Source organism: Propithecus coquereli, unplaced genomic scaffold (genome assembly GCF_000956105.1).
Source record: "Propithecus coquereli isolate 6110/MARCELLA unplaced genomic scaffold, Pcoq_1.0 Scaffold163, whole genome shotgun sequence".
Taxonomy (NCBI): domain Eukaryota; kingdom Metazoa; phylum Chordata; class Mammalia; order Primates; family Indriidae; genus Propithecus; species Propithecus coquereli.
The window spans coordinates 2,052,106-2,074,873 of NW_012140858.1; the positions used below are offsets into that span (position 1 = coordinate 2,052,106).

The 22,768-nt window shown below is 36.7% G+C and overlaps 1 protein-coding gene across 2 annotated transcripts in view; it reads right to left on the reverse strand.

The window, feature by feature from the left end:
- Positions 1-2,688: 2,688 nt before the first annotated feature.
- PTBP3 (polypyrimidine tract binding protein 3) overlaps positions 2,689-22,768 on the reverse strand; it is a 91,316-nt gene continuing 71,236 nt past the window's right edge. For both annotated transcript variants that reach the window (XM_012641186.1, XM_012641187.1), the window contains exons 8-14: positions 13,996-14,073; positions 11,068-11,207; positions 10,776-10,809; positions 7,719-7,811; positions 6,721-6,937; positions 3,148-3,225; positions 2,689-2,999 (exon numbers count right to left, since the gene is read on the reverse strand). In XM_012641186.1, the coding sequence (XP_012496640.1) occupies positions 2,867-2,999; positions 3,148-3,225; positions 6,721-6,937; positions 7,719-7,811; positions 10,776-10,809; positions 11,068-11,207; positions 13,996-14,073 (773 nt within the window). In that variant the 3' untranslated portion in view covers positions 2,689-2,866. The remainder of the gene's footprint in view (positions 3,000-3,147; positions 3,226-6,720; positions 6,938-7,718; positions 7,812-10,775; positions 10,810-11,067; positions 11,208-13,995; positions 14,074-22,768) is intronic.

Here is a 22,768-nt window from a genome sequence, read left to right on the forward strand (position 1 = left end):
CTTCAAAATAAAGTAAATAAACTTAAAAATAGGATACGATGATAGATCAACAGCAAAAATAAACGACTGCTTAGAAGATACTGAATAAATGCATGCCAAAACAAAAATACACAGATCTAGTTTTTCCACCACCCTGATATTTTAAAATCTTTTTATAAACATTATGCCAACACAAATACTGTAGATCTCTATAATTCAAACAGCAAATAGCTCGATATGGACAACACTCACGTGCTACAGCTAATTTTAAACACAAACTGATGGTTTCAACATGCTGTTTTAAAATAAGAACATCCCACTTTCCCAAATCTTAGTTTGGTTAATTTTCTTTGTCAATAAATTAAAATGTATGTAATGTGCACATGTATATACAACTTCAGAAGAGTGTATGTATGTATATACACTTATCTACATACACACACACACACACACACCTCTACACAAATCCCTGAAAAGGATTCAAATGTTCTCTCTTTCAGATTTAAAGGCCATTCCCTACTTCAAAATTACATTCAACACCATTATGATCTTCCTTCTGCTATTAGTAACTTTTGCTACACTTACACTGAATGTTGTAAGAATCGAAAATTAATAAATTACACAGTAATTCCCAACTCAAAGCAAATGAAATAATCTAATTTAACATGTCACTGAAAATTATAATAGTGCCCATGTGGAAGAAAAAAGAGCAAATTTTGGGAGTTTTCTCAAAGAAATTTTTTTCCTCCTCCCCCCAGTGTCTAGATAAAAATATACTTCATAAGTAAAAACAAATGAACAAACAAAAACCTACACCTACATACATGATTACAGCTATCTATTCAACTAATACTAAACAGGTTCATTTGAAAGGTCTTAACTTAGTATCCTCCTTCCTATTCTACCAAATATGTGTTGCTTGGTGTTGAGTGAATTCTGCTTTTTAACACCTCTTGCAGTCTCTATTTTTTGTAAAATTTCTTTTGTAACAACCTCCCTATGTTCAAATTAATGGCTGGAATATAAAAAAGAGATCAAGATATTCCTTTTTCTTTTCTTTTTTTTTTAAGAGACAGCATCTATGTTGCCCAGGCTGGAATGTAGTGACTATTTATGGCTGTGCTCATACTACAGCCTCAAACTCCTGGGCTCAAGTAATCCTCCTGCCTCAGCCTCCTGAGTAGCTGGGGGTCCCAGGCATGTGCCACCACACCTGGCAAGACTTTCTTTTAAAAATTGAGATGAGCCACTTTGAGAATCTGCAATGTATAAAAGGGGTGGACAAAAACAACCCTTTTGACAAATTCTGTTTTAAAAAATTTGCTCAAGCACTGAAGGAATAATTAACAAAAGCAAAGTTTACATTTTATAATCACTGAAACAACATTAAAATGTACATACATAAAAAATAACCCACCTTCTCATACTCCAAATATGTGAGCACTCAGTTATGAAGTTACATTAACAAAGAAAAGCAAGTTCTCACTTGAGTACTGAGAAAAACCAAGTAATCCTGAGATAAATTCTGTTGGGCGATAAAGACAAAACCGAGATTGCATTCTATAGCTCCAAAGTGGTATGCAATTACTGGCAATAACTGCTATCAGTCACAATGTAAAGAGGCCTACAGGTGTACACTGAGTTATTCCCCAAACCATTCACCCTTCCCCACCCCATCTCTGCACCAAAGCACCAAAAATTTGAATATAAACTATTACTTATTGAAAACCACTTAAAATTGCAATGAAAAACATTTTTAAATCTTTACCAGAACAGGGAAAGAAAAAAAACACTCACCAAGCCCACAATATAGCTTTCAAGATATTTAGATAAAACTCTAACCTATTGTATCTTAAGCACATAATAAGGCACATAATAAGAAATTAAGTAAATACACAGTAATTCTGAATAAGTATTAGAGATTATAGTGGTACAAAAAACCCTTGAGATTAATTTTTTTTCTAAAAGAAGACCTTACCAAAAATAACTTTTAAAAAATCTGTCAAACCATATGATAGACCTGAATATTTTCCTTAAGACTGTAAACTTTTTTTCTGAAAACAATTATAAAAAAGTAGTTTATATGTAGGATTAGTTTTCTTTTAAAACTTTCCAAGATCATATTACTTGACAAATAATTGTCATTTTGAAATTTAAAACATGATTTTCCCTAACATAATTATAAATTATTCTGACATTTTAATAGATTCTAGTTGGATTCCACTTAATTTCCCTGGGGATGGTTAAGACACTTCATTTTCCCAAATAGTCTTGAAAAGTTAAAGATAGGCATTATTCAAAGCAGTGCCTTACAGTGAAAAAAAGAAATCCTTGCAAGAAAACATGTAGGTTTCTAAATCTGCTTTCAATACAACTTAATATGGCAAATAATTTATAAGTGAACATAATTTCCTACAGGGGTCAAACTTCTGCATCATAAGGTTAGAAACTTTGTTGTGATAAATTACTTACATTGAATAATTTTAAAAGTCCATATGTTCAAATTTTTCAAAGTACAAAGGAGTTTTGAAATATTGTATAAGGCTGATCTGGACCAAAACTAAAAGAAAGTTAATTCTCTTGAAATCTAATTTAATATACGGAATTAAATTATTGAAAAAATATTTTTTCCTGATTATTTTTTTTCCTGAAGGTTATTTTCATAGAGACCATGGTACAAAGAAAAAACAAACCTTTGATCACATACTGGCAGGGGGAAAAATAGAAAAAAAGAACATCCTTTGATTTTTTTTAAATATACTTGAATATCAAATTCAGAAAGTTATTTTTGTGAAAGAGGCAGAATTGGTCTTGAGCTGCTTCAGTCTATGTCTGAAGGTTTTACTGAAATTATGGTCCAGTTTTAGGAGAAAATTTCACAGAAAAGTCAGATTGTAGATTTTGAGAAAGAAACTCTGAGGTGGTGATTTTCTCCAAGATCATGGTTATGAAGCTCAATGAGGGCCTGGATTGCTTCTTCCACAGATCCCAATTGAATGAGTGCCATTTTGCGATCTTTCCTGAAAATGGCATAAGAAAAAAAAAAGTATTTCAAATTAATTTTGCTTTCAAACTCCTTCCCCCACCAGAAGACTTTACTGAACTATCTTAAAAATCTGCATACCATATTAAATAATGTTAATGTATTTCCTGAAAGCAAGGACTTACTGAAAGAATTTAAAAGCCTTCACTGAACATCCAGCATCTATGAAAAGGTTCTTCAGATCATCCACTGTAACAGAAGGGCTGTGGAAACATCACAAAGAATCAGCTACCTGAGCCCCAATTCTCAAATGAAACAAAGATTAACTCCTGCAATCAAATCTCCAGAATATTTTTTATTTCAAACAGAATTATAAGCCATATAACAAAGACATGATTTACAAGTGCCCCAAATGATGTCCAAAACTGACACACATATGTCCTCAAGCAATGGAATTGTGTCTCAATGTTTGCAGAAGACACAGACAGATATATAAAAGGCAAGGAAATCTTTCTATATTTATTCTTTCAAAGTGATTATTAGTCATACCACTGGCTTCAGTAATTAACTTTAGCACTTCTAAAGTACTTTCCTAGCTCTGATTTGTCTGCTGTAGTGCAGAGTTCTAAAATACATTTTCAGCTGCTTTCAGGGTGATTTTGAATGTGGGTTATGTAGCAGCCAGGCTCTAAAGTGGTCTCCAATTACTGTTGCCTCCTAATATTCACATCCTGTGTATTCCCCTCCCATACTAAATAGAGACATTCTCTGTAACACTTAGGGTATTATAGAAATGACAACATGTGACTTCTGAAGCTGAGAGAGACTGTGGTTTTTATGTCTTCTCCTGAATCATTCACTTTGGAAGAAGCCAGTTCCCATTTCATGAAGACACTATGGAGAAGTCCTCATGGCAAGGAACTGAGACCTTCTATCAACAGACAGGTTCATGACTGACCCACTTTGGAAGTGGATTCTCTAGCTGCAGTTAGAACCTTTGGAATACCACATCCTTGCCCAGCATCTTGAATGTAACCTTATGAGACTCAGCCAAAACCACCCAGCTAAGCCACTTCTAGATTCCTGACTCATAGAAACAGTATGAGATAATAAACATTTACTACTGAGTTAAGCTGTTAAATTCTGGGATGATCTGTAATGCAGTGGTAGATAACTAACATAGTGGTCTATCACCTGAGAGTCAACTGCCTACAAGTGAATTCATCTTCTCATGACTGCTAGCAAGGATGGTGTAGTAGAGTAATCATTGGCTCTGTGGGGAGACAGACACAAGTTCACATTCTATTCTTCACTGGCTTGGTATATTATTTTGAGTAAATTATTTAACCTGAGTCTCAGTTACATTGATAAAATGAAAATAATGACCTTACTTCAAAAGCTATTATGGATAAAGTGACGAAGAACATGGAATAGTGGTTACCAGGGGAAATGGGGAGCTGGGGAAATGGGGAGTTAACTGCTTAACGGGTACAGAGTTTCAGTCCGGCATGATGAAAACATTAGGCAGACGGAGAGGTAATGGTTGCCCAATAATGTGAACATACTTAATGTGAATGTATATTGCACTGCACACTTAAAAATGGTTAAAATGGTAAATTTTACATTATGTATAATTTATCACAATTTTTTTTGAAAAAAAGTTATGGAGATTAAGTTAGGCAACATGTGTAAAGCACCAACATAGTGCCCAGAACTTGGAAGATAGTTCAAAAATATTAATGTCCTTTCCTCTTTTTCCTATACATCCTGTGTAGGCAGGAGTAACTGGCGACCAGCTCCTGCGTGCTGTATTGTATTTAAGAAGCTAACTATAACAGGGGCCTACCTCAATATCTAATTGTTCCCCATATACCCTATTCCATAGTGACGAGTTGCTAAATTTCTAGATCCATGTAATCTACATTTTTTCTATTTTGTTTCTTTTGAAACAAGGTCTCACCCTGTCACCCAGGCTGGGATGCAATGACCCAATCATAGCTCACTGTAACCTTGAATTCCTGGGCTCAAAGTGATCCTCTTACCTCAGCCTTCCAGGTAGCTGGGACTATAGGCATGCACCACCATGCCTGGTTAATTTTTCCATTTTCTGTAGAAACAGGGTCTCACTATTGCCCAGGCTAGCCTCGAACTCCTGGCCTCAAGTGATCTCCTGCTTAGGCCTCCTGAAGTGCTGGGATTATAGGCATGAGCCACCGTACCTGGCCTACATTTTTTAAGTTACTCCTCCTGTTTCCTAGCTGGCATGAGGTCTGATCCACAGCCAAATTCAGATTCAAGGTTTCTCCATGTAGCCTAACTGGAGACCTGCAGGGAGGGTGGGCATTCAACTTACTATGAGTAATTTTTTCTATTCATATTCAGCTCTCATTCTTATTCTCAATGATGTTCCTGAACTTTACCTTTCTCCATCCTCTGTCTTTACATTTTTATACACACCCTACCCCCACAGATTTTATCTCTCTTTTCCAAAGCTTACCCCCTATATGTATTAGCTTAAATTATTCAAAATCGCTATTTTTGTAGATCAAGGACTTCAAGAATTAGAACAGGGATTGTCAGATACTTTCTGCAAAGGGTCAGATAGTAAATAGCTTAGGCTCTCTGAGCCACAGTCTCTGCCACAGCTCTCTAGCTTTGCTGTTGTAGCTAAGAAGTAGACACAATTATATCTAAATGAATGAGTGTAGCTTCTATAAGAACTTTATTTATGAAAGGTGAAATCTGAATGTTATATAATTTTCTTAAATCACAAAATATTTTGCTTCCATTTTAGAAAGTAAAAATCGTTCTTTTTAGCACATGGGCCATACAAAAGCAACTATGGGCTGTAGTCTGTCAATCCCTGGATTACAAGATAACTTAAAGAACATATCCAATGCAACACTGGTTAATAAAGAGACCTGTTAGTGGTCATAGGAAAATAACTTTTAGCTTTTAAGTATTTAACACATATAGGGCTCTGCAGCTTGTACACAAAAAGTACAGAATTCGTTTTTACCAAATTCTTAGATACATAAAGTATTTGATTTTACAGCCAAGCAAGGTGGCTCACACCTGTAATCCTAGCACTCTGGGAGGCCGAGGCGGGAGGATTGCTTAAGCTCTGGAGTTTGAGACCAGCCTGAGCCAAGAGTGAGACCTCATCTCTTACTTAAAATAGAAAATATTGGCCAGGCACAGTGGTGCGTGCCTGTAGTCCCAGCTACTCGGGAGGCTGAGGCAGGAGGATCGCTTGAGCCCAGGAGATTGAGATTGCTGTGAGCTAGCTAGGCTGACACCACGGCACGCACTCTAGCCCAGGCAACAGAGTGAGGCTATGTCTCAAAAAAAAAAAAAAAAAAAAGATTTTGCTATATTGGTTACGTAAGAGTCATTACTTCTATTAAGGGATGGACAAATATGTACCAATATTTCTGCATATATTTATTTTTATGACCTTTTATACCTGAAAGGTAACTAGAGTTCCTAATTCTCTATTTGGAAAGAAAATTTTAAAACACTAATATCTTTCAATTTTAGAGTGTATGATCAGAGATATTGCCTTCTGAAGGCATGATGACAAATTTATCTTACAAGAAATTGTTGACCAGGACAACTAAGTTGGAATAATCTCAGAGTTTTCCTTCTCCAAAATCACATACTGTATATTATTAGTCATCTATTTCACAATTATACAGGAAAAATACAAAGCAAAAAAAAAGATTATCACAATAAATAATAACTCATTAGGTACATACGGAATGTTGGAAAGATGCAAAGTGGCTGATGGCGGAAAGATATTCTGGAAGTTTTTAGAGCCAGGCTTCTTAAAGCGATGCAAAGGACTATTGCTGAAATCCTTGGTCAGACCTTGGTCTTCTTGTCCCTCTCGAGGCAGCTGAACTGCTTGATGTTTGGACAGTGTAGCACGAAGCACTTTTCCATAAAGTCTCTGACCACTTAGATGGTTCATTGCTAGTGTATGGGAAGAAAAGAAGGAAACTTTGGGTATTAAGAAAGATTCTCAGAAATATCTGTCTAAATGATCATAAATTATTTTTATTTAGTAACTTAAAATTATATTGTCAGTTTGAAGGTTAAAGGGGTTTCCGAATCCAAAAACTCTCAGAGAAACATACTAAATGACTTTATTTTACTATAATGAGAACGATTAAAAAAAAAAAAACCAATAACCAACCAACCAAATAAAAAAATAACTATTTTCTGAGCGGAGACTTACAAAGTTCCAGAGTGCCTGGAATATAGTAAGCGCCCATAAAATGGTTGTTGAATATATTAGTTTTATCTCAAAGAAAGCATTTTTTGTAGGAAATCTTAGTAGTAGTATTTTAATACCGCGTATAACGGTGAGGCCACGGAATGACACTTTCTTGCACCATCATTACAAGCTCTGGCCAGATTTTTAAGCCACTCAACAGCTCTAGAAAACTTAATTTGGAAGAAAAAGAAACAAAATGAAATAAAACAAGTCATGTTTATTAAACTTAATGGAAAAATCCTAGAGTCAAAGTTCTAACTATCAACAATAAGTTCAAATAGATAAATGAACTACAAACTGAAAAGAGTAATGAATATTTTTTAATCTTACAATATAAGCAGGTGCAAATAATAATGAAAAATTACCTCAAGGAGGTACTCTTGTAAAATTATGTTTCTATTAGCTATATGTTTATTTTGAAGGAAAATTCACATACAGAAGGGGCAGGTTATCGTTATTATTATTAATCATTAGTACCTAGCTGAGCCTGATTTGCATCTGCCATCTGAACCAAGGCATTTTCTTTTTTATTAAACATAATCTTCACTCGATGAACATCACCATACACTCCTAAGTAAAACAAAACAAAACATTGTTTTTAATGCCTGATTGTGTAGTTTAATTAATTTTACTAATATATTTAAAGAAGGCTTCTTTTTTAATACTGTGTACTCTCACTTGGCAATTTCATACATAGACTCTCAGATTTTTTTCTCTTCCAAGCTCCGGACTTATTCATCTATTCACCCTTTTTCACTCAGACATCCCATAAACACTTTAAATTTAGTATGTCCCAAACTCTGATTCATCCCTCCTTTCCTTTGTGTGCTTCCAGTGTTCACTAACTCTGTGGACAAATAATAGTTACTCCAGTCAGACACCTGGGAGTCATCTTTTGACTTTTTCCTGTCCTTAAACTCTTACACCCATTCAATCACCAGCACCCCCATTGATTCTACCGCTTAAGTACTCTCATGTTTGCTTACCTCTGCCTGTCTTCACTACCATCAAAGCTATCATCACCATTTCGCACCAGAACTACTACAACTTAATTGATTCCAAACGACCATTACACTCAATTTTTCTATACTAGTGTTCCCCATAGTGGGAGGACAGGCAAAATGATTCACTGGAGTGTGGGAAGAAAATAATTTAACTCTTATCTGTACTGATCTGTTTATATAAACCAATACGAAAAAACTACATTTTATGAATTTTTAACATATAGATAAAATTATAGGCAGGAGATTCTACAATGTGAATGGTAGTCTCTTATTTTTTTCATTCAGTGTATTATAATATATTGCAGTTTATGTGCTACAGAGTATCACTGATATTATAAAAATAAGGTCTTTCAATAGCTACATCATTACCATACTTTGTAATGCAATGACAGAATGACTATGAAAATCTTCGAGGCACACAAAGGAATGCCGGTTATCTTGTGGGCAAGCAACTAAAGGCAAATGAACCCAGAGATGAATGAGTTTTAAAAATTTAAACAAAAAACCATGCTTTGGCTAGAAAGTCACAGGAAAAATGTATTATTAACACATTTTAGTACTGAAAATTACATAAACGCATCAGTAATAAAAACTTTTGGTCAAGCACATTGGTTTACGCCTGTAATCCCAGCACTGTGGGAGGCCAAGGTGGGAGGATCACTTCAGCCCAGGAGTTTGAGACCAGCCTGAGCAACATAGCAAGACTCTGTCTCTACAAAAAAAATTAAAAAATAAAAAATCAGCCAGGCATGGTGTGTGCCTATAGTCCTAGCTACTTGGGAGGCTGAAGTGGAGAATGGCTTGAGTTCAGGAGTTCAAGGTTACAGTGAGCTATATTGGGCCACTGCACCCTAGCCTGGGCAACAGAGCTAAATTATAATTTAAAAATTAAAAAAAACCCAAACTTTTATAGTGACTGCAAATGAACATGAGGGATTTCTTTGGCGTGATGGAAATTTTCTAAAATTGGACCATGGGCTGCAAAACTGTGTAAATTTATTAAAAATCATTGAGTTGTATACCTAAAGCAGGTAAATTGTATGATTGTACATTAAACTTCAAAAATGCTATTTAAAAAATCCTATTACCACTCAAATAATTTGGAAACAAGTTTCTGTCTTATAAAAAAATCTTACAAATGAAAAGTACCAGTGAGTTTTAACCCCATTTGTTAAGCATATTCAAATATAGTTTTCAAGATCCACTAACTTACCAGGAACAATGGAACTTTTTTAGATAAATAGCAATAAAAATTAGTGGATTTGATGAAGAAATTAGTAAAATAATTAAGGAAGTACAGCAATAATGAAATACTTTCATTTAGATCAAATATCTTTATGACTCATATTTTTCTGTTATGACAATTAAGATCAAGTGCTGAAATAATCAGTCCTTGGAATACTGAGTCAAAATGAAAAACGGAGACTTTTTAAAACATAATAAAGCATATTAAATCATATCTTTCACTAAATACTAGTAGTTTTTATGGAAAAATAAAAACTCATTAGTATGCCATATATAAAAGTATTTTAAAGGATGTATGTAATTCATAAATAATTATGTATAAATTAGGAATGCATGCTAATTTTATTTTTTAACTAAGAGGGGAAAAGAGGGGAACACCCTTAGAAAGTCTGGATATGATTTTAAAAACTTGAATCTCATTATGCCACTCTCTTGCCTCAAAACTATTCAGTGTCTTCCCATTGTTCTTGGGTTAAAATTAAAACCAAGCTCCTTAATATGGCTTACAAAGCTCTTCATGACCTTGTCCCTCATGCATCTGTCCAGCTTCAACATGTCCCTCTCTTATACTCTCTGTTGGGCTTCCTTTACTTCCGTGTACCAGGATCTCTCTCTCTGCCAGTAACTGTGAAAAGACATTTGCCCTCCCTTTCTGTCTGGCTGAACCTTACTCCTTTGTCACAGGCCAGTTTAACCGTCATTTCTATGAGTCCCTCAGCTAGATTGGTGTCCTTGGTTTATACTCCCTTTACAACCTCTACTTCCATTATAAAACATTATTGTATTATAATAACTTACTAAGTCTTATTCATTGCTCTATTCTCAGTGTCAAACACACTATTTGGCACATAAAGGTAATCCATAAATATTACTTTTTTTTCTTTTTTCTTTTTTGAGACAGAGTCTCACTCTGTTGCCTGGGCTAAAGTGCTGTGGGGTCAGCCTAGCTCACAGCAACCTCCAACTCCTAGGCTCAAGTAATCCTTCTGCCTCAGCCTCCTGAGTACCTGGGACTACAGGCATGTGCCACCATGCCCAGCTAAATTTTTCTATATATTTTTAGTTGTCCGGCTAATTTCTTTCTATTTTTAGTAGAGACAGGGTCTCGTTCTTGCTCAGGCTGGTCTCGAACTCTGAGCTCAAATGATCCACCCACCTTGGCTGCCCAGAGTGCTAGGATTACAGGCGTGAGCCACTGCGCCCGGCCCATAAATATTACTAAATAAATGAAATGTGTTCAATTCATATCTACAGACAATATTAAAAACAGCAAAAATGAACTTACCAAATAGGATAAAAAGCCCATGTGGTGTGATAAGCTGTTTGAAAAGGGTAACACAAAATGTAAGTGACTAAATAATTTAAGTAAAAATTTAAAATCAGTTCATTTATGTAATAACAGTTGATTTTTATTTAAAACATGGTTTTATATACTACTTCTATATATACACCAGTGATGAATTTTAATAAAAATACTTAAAACAAATTCAAGCATTTTAATTTGAATATACCCTAGATCAGAAGGTACCACAATTCCTCCTGAAAAGGCTATTTACAAACAGTACTTTTCGACTCACGTCAGGATTGAGGTTGGTGACAAGTAGAACAGAATTTCCTGGTATACCACTAGCCCCAGGAATGGCCATCCTTCCAGTGACAGCAGAGGAGGTGATTGTGAGAGGACCAAGAGCTCCAGGAACAGCTGGAACTGACAGACCTTTTAAAAAATATCAAAAGCATTTCACATTCTAGTTATCTGAAGAATTGTAACACTTGATACAATATAAGTAAATGAATGAAGACAAAATAAAAAATATAGAAAGAAAATGTGTCAAGGCTAACATAAAAATATTGAAGGTCAGTTTTCAGCCCTACAGAGTCTGTCTGGAAGCAAAGCTCCTCATTTGTTGACATTATTATACCAGTATTCTATTATGCACACTGTACTCTGCAGAGGAGCTGAACTCATTGCTCTTAAAGCTACTAGGTTTTTCAGAGGGTCTATCAACCACAAGCAGCCTCTGTATCTTGAAATGGATATATTCCAGCACCTTTCTATCAAGTGGTTATAATTTTCATATTGACTTCTACCATAAAATCAGATATATATTTTTTAAAAGTCCTTCAGCGGAAGTCAAAAACGTGCATGCTATGTAGTGCTATATGACATTCTATATGGGAAAAGTTTTTATAAAATGCTATTAAACATAATTATGACCAAAACAGATTTACAGAATTCAATATTCTTTAATAGCAGAAATTTTCAGAGCTCTCTACTTCTCTGACACTATGGAACTACTGAAAGCTCAATAATATCGGAATGTTGACACTATACTTAAAACTGCATAGTTTCCCACTGTTTATCTGTATTCTCAGCTTTAAAATTAACTAAGGTAAAAACCTCTAGTTTATGTAAAATGAACCAATTCCTTAATTTATGGGTTTTTTTAAGCTCAGAATTCTTTTAATACTTTGGCCACTTTACCACATATCATGTAATTAAACTGCAATATATTTTACTTTCAGCCTAATTTTTTTTTTTTTTTATCAGACAGTATCTTGCTATGTCACCCAGGCTGAAGTGCAGTGGCGCAATCATAGCTCACTGCAGTCCCAAACTCCTGGGCTCAAGCGATCCTCCTGCTTTAGCCTCCCAAGTAGCTGGAACTACAGGTGAGTGCCACCATGCCTGGCTAATTTTTATTTTTTTTGTAGAGGCAGGGTACTCAGCTGGGCGTGGTGGCTTATGCCTGTAATCCTAGCACTCTGGGAGGCCGAGGTGGGAAGATTGCTTAAGCTTTAGAGTTCAAGACCAGCCTGAGCAAGAGAAAGACCCAGTCTCTAGTAAAAACAGAAAAATTAGCCTGGTGTGGTAGCACAGGCCTGTAGTGCCAGCTACTCGGGAGGGTGAAGCAGGAGGATTGCTTGAGCCAAGGAGTTTGAGGTTGCTGTGAGATAGGCTGATGCCACGGCATACTAGCTCAGGCAACAGAGCTAGGCTCCATCTCAAAAAAAAAAAAAAAAGAGATAGGGAACTCACTATTTTGCTCAGGCTGGTCTCAAATTCCTGGCCTCAAGCAGCCCTTCTTCCTTAACCTCCCAAAAACCTGGGATTATAGGTGTGAGCTTACAATCAGCCTATCTTGCTTGATAATCTAAGGTCATTACTATCATTATCCACACTGTTGAATTTTAAAATTGTGCAGACCACATTCTCAGGCTGAATTCTATTCCATGAAATCAACATCCAATAGTCCTTTACATGACCTCTTTCCATGCCCCTCCAATCCAACTCTGTGATTTCTGCAAAACTTTTGCTATTATTTGTACGCCTGTTATATATAAGCTAAGAGTATAGCTTAGCTACATTGTGGAGTTGTGTGTGTATTCTCTACTAGACTTAAGTGTCTTATCAAGTCAGGAGCTCTCTTTTTTTACTTTCAAATGTCCACCAATTAAACTCTGGAGAGCTTCAAATAAATAAAAAAAAAACCACTATGTTTCTAACAAAACAGGCAGAATATTCACTTAATCAAACCTATGTTAGGATATATTAAAAACCACCAAAATACTAAAACTTAAAATGCAACCCTCATATCACTCTTTCTTTTTTAGTTAACTAATTCTCTCCACTGAAAAGAGAGTAGTTAAAATTCCCAGAATTAAAGGTTAGGATATAAAGATCGTTGTCAGAAAGTAGCCAGGTGAAATTTTAAAATGTAGTTACATTCATGAATCAGCTGGAAGCTGGAAATGTAATAGGTAGCGTAACACTCTGCCAATCCCCTAATCACCAACCTCAGTGTTTTCTTCAGGCACCAGAGATAAAACCATAAAGTAATTTTTCTTCTTCTTAAACTATGATTAAATTTGCTCTGTTTACTATTTGAAAAAGGATGAGTGAGAGTCATTACCAAAATATTAATCAACTCCTATCTCTTAATTACCTTCATTTGCTAAAGAGAAAAAAAATATCCCCTGAAATAAATAGCATGCATACCCTTCTATGGTCATCTTTTGAGCCCATAATGACTTAAAGATTTTCTAAAGAAGCCGAACAGTAAATGTTTATTAATTTAAATATTTACTGACTGTATACTATGTACTGAGTGCTGTCAAAGGCATTTAAGACACAAAGACAAGACAGGTCTGTTCAACACATAATTGATAAACTTACCAGTAAAGACAGAAGCAGTTCATATATTATATATAATTGAAAAGGCAAATCTAAGGTTATTTAATGTAGATAACCTACAGTTATTTGTGCCAATGGTAAGTATAAACGATGGAGAATATATAATGGAATTACTGGAGTTAAGAATGGAACCAGAGAGTATTATTTGTAAATATAAGGAAGCTGTGTATCATGAGTCACTTCTATGGCTGATAAGTATAATGCTTGTAGTGTAAATGCTTTAAATATGAAAACATTCTTCATCTTGGTAAGTTCCTAGAAAATATAGGACTTAATTAAAAGATCATTTCAAATTCAACTTAACAGTCACCTGTAGCTTGAGGAAATCCAATGGCTGGGGCAAATCCAGCAGCCCCTGCATATGGTGAAGAAATTATACCTGGTGCACCTAACGAGGAAAAGAAGATAAATAAATATACTACTTTCTATGATTATCAAAGCAATATAAAATGGCTATATGAGAGTACATTATTGATAAAGAGGTTCTGTTACAGAGTAAAGATTTGTTCAACAGGTGATCTTTAATGTATAAGTAAAAAACCTCTGCCACTTCCAGAGGCTAACACCTTTCAACTGTGTTCAGGGATCAAGGGGACAATATTTAGTTTTGTACTACACTGAGATTCTTGCCCTTATTTAGAGCATTATTTCTATATGAAAAACCACCAATTGCTTATTCAATCTTTTTAAATCATACTGTATCTATGGGGTACCGTGCTGATAAAAAAAATGAGATAAAATCCTTGGTTTCAAGAGGCTTACAAACTAAAAGTATGAATTATAGGAGATTCATATGCTGAGGGTCTAATGGTATGAATTCAAATGTATATTGCAAGTGGTCTAGGAAGAAAGGATTACAGAGGATTCACTGTGACTGGTTGGAGAAGTTTTCTCTGAAGGTAAAACTTGAGCTAGACATTATATAATTGAAAAGCAGAGTATTTAGTGTGTACCAAATGCTGAACAAATGCTGGTCTTCTTCCCTTTCCTTTAAGAAACCTGGTGACTGTGTAGCATCAACAAAAACAAGAGTTAGTTCCAATGGAGGAGTCAGTTTTAGCAGAAAAATGATTGATTTGTTTTGAGGCATGTAAAATTTGAGGTAATGGTAAGACATTCAAATGGAAATGCCCACAAGTGGAAATTGGGGGCCCAACTCAGAATAATTATCGTAAGTAAATACACAGATTTGTAAATCATCTGTATAGAAATAAATGTGAAAGACACACAAATGAACGCTCCACTAAAAAGGTCACATGACAAGAAATGATGTGAGTTACAGAGAGAGTCTAGGGGTATTAGTGCACTTAAGCAGTAGAAGGAAAAGGAATATCCTACAGAAAACCAAAAGAGAAGAGCCTTAGAAATAGGGGAAAAGGTGCATTATAGTACACTAGAATCTAGGGGAATAGAATTTCAAAAGGGAAATGGGGAGGACCTTCAATACAGGTCACAGAAAAAGAGAAATGAAAAAAGTATACAATAGTTTTAGAGAAACAGTGAGAAGTCAGATCGCAAGTCAAAGGAGGCTTTTGTTTTTTTAATAAGGAGATGAGCATTATTCATAGGAAGAAATATGTAGGCTATACTTTCCAGAGGAGCTAAAAGCTCCTATAATATCATTTTTTTCATTAAAGAGAATTATTTAACATAATTTAATATGTAACTGTAATTTATTATAATAATTCAAGACAGTATTGTCAAGAGAGATTGCAAGGATACAACTAATGAGAAAATTAACAGTAAGTGAAGATACAAAAAACGAGAATAACTGACAGAATAATTGATGAAATAGGAAGGGAGAGTGAAATCCATTCAACAAATATATGTTGAAAGCATATCATGGGCTAAGCATTCTTCTGGTGAGGAATCACTGAACAAAGCAAGCAAGGATCTCTGTCCCTGCTAAACTTACAGTCAAGTAGGCTTAAGATCATAGGTTAAATGACTCATTTACAAAAGAAAGAACTCTATTTAGGCAAAAATGAGAAGTTAACAAAGGGCCTCAAGATAGATACCAGTAATTATGAAATTTCCACTAGAAAGTCTAAACATAAAGTTAAACATAAGAGATACGGCAGAGATTACATTATTGTTGCCCAATATTCACTTGTCCCTTCCATATAACTCTGGCTAGTTGTGTGATCTGCAGTACTTTCTGTGGGAGGTGCATTCACTTCTATGCAATCAAACTAGGCTTGATCATGTCACATGTTTTTGCCAACGAATAAAGACAAGAAATTGCATTTGCCACCTCTACACAGAAACTTTAAGAGGTATATGGGTTTACATTCACTCCCTTATTCTTTACTCTCTGTTACAAGAATGCCATGTCACAAACAGGAGTGATACCTTCAACCTGGACCCAGATACAAACTACTGGCTTGCGGGGAAGAAAGGCAGCAGTTTGTAAACACAGCAAAGTGGCTAATACAGGTGGCTATTGGGGGGTGGGAGGGGGGGGCAGTGAGGCAGAACATTAGCAGTAGGTTTTAGAGAAAAAAGGAAAATTTTGAGATAACTATCACAGAACATTCAATAGAGATAAATATAAGAACTGGCAAACAATTATCAAGGCCAAATTTTAAATAATTGTTTCCATGTAAAATATGGTTAATAACATTTGTTAAAATTTGACAAAAGAATCATTTTTAAAGTTTCTATAAATCTATCCTCCCCAAATGAGCAGAAACAGAAACATTTTAGCAAAGAAACCTCTTCGACAATGGATTAGTACCTTTATTTTAAGAAGTGATTATCCAAACCTTTGAGAAAAAAAGTTGAAGACTTGAATGGCTAAGAATAAATATTTTACATTTGAAAAAGGTACCACCATGATAGCAATCAAGGCAATACAAATTAATACATGAGAACATTTTTACTTACGAAATCAGTTTATCACAGTATCATTTATAATAGCAAAATCCTAGAGAAACAAACTTAATGTCCAAATTGGAGAATAACTGACATAAACCAACTTACTGCAGAAAATGCCTGATGAATGAGTATAAAGATTTTCTTTAAGAAATCAGAACAAGGCCGGGCGCAGTGACTCACGCCTGTAATCCTAGCACTCTGGGAAGCCCAGGCGGGAGGACTGTTTGAGCTCAGGAGCTCGAGACCAGCCTGAGCAAGAGCAAGAACCCTGTCTCTACTAAAAATAGAAAGAAATTAGCCGGACAGCTAACAATACATAGAAAAAAAATTAGCCAGGCATGGTGGCACGTGCCTGTAGTCCCTGCTACTTGGGAGGCTGAGGCAGAAGGATCGCTTGAGCCCAGGAGTTTGAGGTTGCTATGAGTCAGCCTGACTCCATGGCACTCCAGCCCGGGCAACAGAGTAAGACTTTGTCTCAAAAAAAAAGAGAGAAATCAGAACAACAACAACAAAAAAGATACCTTTTGGCAAGGATGTGGAGAAACTGGAACCCTTGCACATTACTGATGGGAATTCAAAATGGTGCAGCCGCTATGGAAAACAGTATAGAGGTTCCTCAAAAATTAAAAATAGAACCATCAGACGATCTGATGATCCCACTTCTGGATATTTATCCAAAGGAATTTAAATCAGAATCTCAAAGAGATATTAGCATTCCTGTGCTCATTGCAACAATATTCACTATTGCCAAAATATGAAAATAAGCTAAATGCCCATCAACAGATAAATGGATGAAGATGTGGTGTACACATACAATGGACTACTATTAAGCCTTAAAAAAGAAAGAAATTCTGCAATATGTGACAACATGGATGAAACTAGAGGACATTATCCTAAGTGAAATAAAGCAGCATAGAAAGGCAAATGTGATTCCACGTACATGACATATCTAAAATAGTCAATTTCATAGAATTTGGTTCTGTGGTTGCCAGGGCTGTGGGGAGGGGAACATATGACACAAAGTTTCAGTCAAGCAAAACGAATAAGCTCTAGAGATCTGCTGTACAACACTGTACCTACAGTTAACAATAATGTATTATACATTTTAAAATTTGTTAAGAGAGTAGATCTCAGGTTAAGTGTTCTTACCACTATAAAATACAAAACAGAAAAAAAAAGAAAGAAAGAAATCAGAACAGTTAGGCCTGAGGCAAATCCTGGATGTTTCCCAAGGCGAGAAGTCAACAGGATACTCTCACTGTGTTAACCTATTAGCGTAAGTCTGTAACCTACTGTATCTACCCACTCCTCCCACCTGCAGAAGACTATGAAGAAGGTTTCCTTTGTGTCTACCGGAGTAGGGAGAAAGGTCCCTGAAAAGTTCTAACCAAAATCTACATTTCTTGGGAGTCCAAAGGAAAATTATGAATTTAGGTTGAAATGATCCCAAACGTAGAGACTTTAATGCTGCAGAAAAGCAAATTCTCTCTGGAGGAACACATACCTTGATCCTAAGCCTCAAAGAACAACGATAGTTAATTCTCCAAGTAAAATGACTAACTCACAAACAAAAAAAAAGGGGGGGGGCAAAAACATTTAAGCAGAACAACAACTACAAAGATTTCAGATACTGGACTTAGCATATGAATATTTAAATAGCATGCTTGATCTAGCCAAAATGAAAGTTGTTGAATCAAAAAAAAAAAAATAGCATGCTTGAAAAAAATAAAAGACATGCTGAAAAATATCTGCAGTGCAGGAGACATTTTTAAAAAAATTGGCCAGGTGCAGAGGCTCACGCCTGTAATCCTAGCACTCTCTGGGAGGATTGCTTGAGCTCAGGAGTTTGAGACCATTCTGAGCAAGAGCAAGACCCCATCTCTACAAAAAATATAAAAAATTAGCTGGGTGTGGTAGTGCACACCTATAGTGCCAGCTACTCGGGAGGCTAAGGCAGGAGAATCCCTTGAGCCCAGGAGTTTGAGGTTGCAGTGAGCTATGATGACACTACTGCACTCTATACCAGGCAACAGAGTGAGACTCTGTCTCAAAAAAATAAAAATAAAAAAGGAACCAAATAAAATTTCTAAAAATGAGAAACACAACTGCTAAAATCTAAAATTAAAGGACAGATTTAACAACAGAGCAGACGAAGACACCATTAGTCAAAGTTAGGTCCTAAGAAATTATTCAGAATGCAGCTCAGAGAGACAAAGAAATGGAAAGTATGAAATGAAGTTTGAGGCACTGAAGATAGAAGAGAGTGAGAGGGTATAACAGGTCTAATCAAAGTTCCAGAAAGAAAGAAGAGAAATAGTGGGAAGGGAAATACATGAAAGGATAGTTCCTAGAACCAATAAAAGACAACAATCAACCAAATCAAGAAGGCCAATGAGCTCCAATCAGAACGAATAAAAATAAATCCTTAAATAAGACACATCATACTGAAACTATAGGACATGAAAAAAGAGAAAAATTCCTAAAAAAAAAAAAAAAAAAAAAAAAGCAGTAGTTAGGTTGACAGCTAACTTTGTAAGAGCAACAATGAAAACGGGAATACCATTGAATGCTCTCTTTAATACACAGAAAGAAAAATGTCTTTCAACCTAGAACTCTATACTCAGCAAAAATATCTGATATTCCCTCTAAACCAAAATCTGCCCTGGTAAAGTTTTTCTATTTGTTTTTTTTAAATAGGGTCCCACTCTGCTGCCGAGGCTGGAGTACAGTGGTGCGACCATAGCTCACTGTAGCCTCAATCTCCTAGGCATAAGTGATCTTCCTGCCTTAGCCTTCCAAGTAGCTGGGATACACACACACCACCATGCCCAGTTAATTTTTAATTTTTTTTGTACAGACGAGGTGCCAAATACAGTGCTAGGCCAGGGAAGGTAAAGATCTGGAATATCTTGTGCCAAAAAGTAAGGAAGTGCTCAAATGATGATGGGGGCATGTCAAAAGGCCACAGAAGCCAGTGTGAAAGGGCTTCCACTGACAACATCTGAGACAATTTGCACATAACATGAAAAATAATTGTAAGAAATTATACCCCACAGAATAAAATAAGAATCTGTGAGTCCATACTGATATGAAATAAGTGAATGGAGGTGGTGACAGTAAGAAAAAAGTTCTTTACTGTAGAGGACATTTTGTCTGGGAACGGTTCCTTGTTGTTTTTCTCAGAACATGTCTGTGGGCTTGAATGCGAATCCAGGGCGCCCTGATTTGAAAACAGAAAGGGCTAGAGAGTTCAGGATGAAAATATCGGCGCTCCAGAGACGAAACAACAAGGAGTGGGACGTGTTGAGTCGGGACAATGTGGGAACAAAGAAATTGTGGTGGGACAGTTGCCAAACAGGCTATGTTAAAAATAAAGATGCTGCAGCAGGAAGGCGCTGCAGTCTTGTACCGTCTTTGTGTGTCTGTGTCTCTTTGTCTCTGTGTTCATTCCTGTCCCTAGAAACGGGCCACGACAAGTGGCGCAGCGAGCAGGGTCCGCGTCATTCGGGACCAAGGAACCGGAGTGGGACCTCTTTGCCATATGGTAAGTGGCAACCAACAGAGGACCTCCGGCATTATGGGGAATTCCCCTTCAGCTGCTGAACGAGAGTATCGAAAGTTAGTCCAGGGACTTTTACATTCGGTGGGAGTGGAAGTTAAAGATACTACTTTGAAGCAATTGTTTGACTTAGTGCAGCAGCATTGTTATTGGTTTCAGTTTCAGTCCCAAGTTTGGTTAAATTTGCGCAGCTGGCAACAGGTTGTTAAAGCTTTTCGTGTAGCCCACCAACGAGGTGACACAATTAATTTAAAAATTTGGACTGTTTGTAGTGCCATAACTCAAGCGCTACAGTTATTGGAAACAGACTCGGAGAAAGCTGAGTCGCAGAATGGGGAGGAACTGGATGATCACGATCCCCCTCCTCCTGAGGAGAGCCCAGAGGTGACTCCTCCAGTAGATAGTCAGGAAAAGGTTAACTCTTTATCTCCCAATACTGAAATAGCAGAACTTATTGCCTTATTGAAGAGGTATTTATCCTCTATTGTTACTAGCCCCTCAGCCCCGACAGAGCCCGTGGCTTATCCTGTCTCATTGCCGCCCACCGCTGCGCATCCACTGGCTGGACCGTGTGGCTGCTCTGCCGGCACTCCGGTGCCTTGGCCGCCGCGTTCTCGGAGCTATGCTGGGGCCGGCCAGGCGGGCCCCAAGGGACGGGCATTTTTTTAAACCATCTGTGGAAACTTACCTGTAATTCAATTCATTTTGCCTCACTCCAGTGGTAAGAATAATACCAAATCAAAAAGATATGAATGAGGCCGGGCGCGGTGGCTCACGCCTGTAATCCTAGCACTCTGGGAGGCCGAGGAGGGCGGATTGTTTGAGCTCAGGAGTTCGAAACCAGCCTGAGCAAGAGCGAGACCCCGTCTCTACTAAAATAGAAAGAAAATCAGACAACTAAAAATATATAGAAAAAATTAGCCGGGCATGGTGGCGCATGCCTGTAGTCCCAGCTACTTGGGAGGCTGAGGCAGAAGGACTGCTTAAGCCCAGGAGTTTCAAGTTGCTGTGAGCTAGGATGACGCCACGGCACTCTAGCCTGGGCAACACAGTGAGACTCTGTCTTAAAAAAAAAAGATATGAATGAGAAGAAAGAAAGGAAGGAAAGGAAGGAAAGAAAGGAAGGAAGGAAGGAAGGAAGGAAGGAAGGAAGGAAGGAAGAAAGAAAGACTTTACACCCTTCTCGTTATTCAGACTCCTCTGGAATAAGCAGAATTGCAGATGGATTCAATGGAATTTTTTCTGATCATTGTTATAGGGTCTGTTCTATGAGACAGCCAGACTTAAAGTATTTTGACAATGCAGTCATTTCTCCGCTGCGATAGGAATTCCTCCCGATTTTGTGTTACCCCTATCCCTTTTAATGAGAGCAGGCATTGGAACTCACTCCGTAATCTCTTACCTGGCAGTGTCAATATGACCTCTGATCTCCAGACTTTGGAATGAGAAATAACTGATGCGTTCCATAACAATCTCCCTGAGATGAATGAGGCGGAGATCTTTCAAGGCCTGGCTAATGGTCTTGCCCAACTAAATCCTTTTGAACACCTTAACACATGGCTTAATGCATTATGTTATTGGTTGTTGTCTGTTTTTCATACTCTACAGGCGATGGTCCCAAAGAAGAGTGAATAAGGAGCAACAACATCATAAAATAATGCCGGTGCTGCAACATGTCCGAACATAGCGTCCTGTGCCTTAAAACAAAATAAAAAAGGGGGAAGATGTAGAGGACATTTTGTCTGGGAACGGTTCCTTGTTGTTTTTCTCAGAACATGTCTGTGGGCTTGAACGTGAGTCCAGGGCGCCCTGATCTGAAAACAGAAAGGGCTAGAGAGTTCAGGATGAAAACATTGGCTCTCCGGAGATGAAACAACAAGGAACGGGACGTGTTGCGTCGGGACAGTGTGGGAACAAAGAAATTGCGGTGAGACAGTTGCCAAACAGGCTATGTTAAAAATAAAGATGCTGCAGGAGGAAGGCGCTGCAGTCTTGTACCATCTTTGTGTGTCTGTGTCTCTGTGTTCATTCCTCGTCCCTAGAAATGGGCCACGACATTTACAATAATATGCCAGCTAATAAGTATAGATGAAATGAAGGAATTAGCAAATTACCACATAGCAACCATCACAGTAAAAAACAATTTTGGCAATGAATATGAAATATAAAAGATGAAAAGTGATAAGGAACAGAATATTTACATAGTCTCAACCAGCAAATTCATTACAAAGGGAAAAATAGTACAGAGAAGAAACCTACCAAAACAACCTTAATAAGGGATCAAACTTAACACTACTAGAAACAGGATTAATTGATATCATGTGTCTCCTGATATAACAAACTCAGAAAGACACAGATTATTTCTGTGGTATTTTTGCCCCCCAATGCATACACTAATGAGGGAAAATCAGACTCCTATATTAAGGGACGTTCTACAAAATAACTCTCTCTGAATTCTTCAAAAATACAACAGGCATGAAAAACAGAATATGGAAATGTACCAAATTAAAGCACTCTTAAAGACATGACAAATAAATTAGCCTGATAACTAGTCTGAATCTTTACTTTTATGAAAGATTTTATTTTTACAACTGGCAAAATTTTAAAAAGGTCTATGGATTAGATAATAATAGTACTGTATAGATGT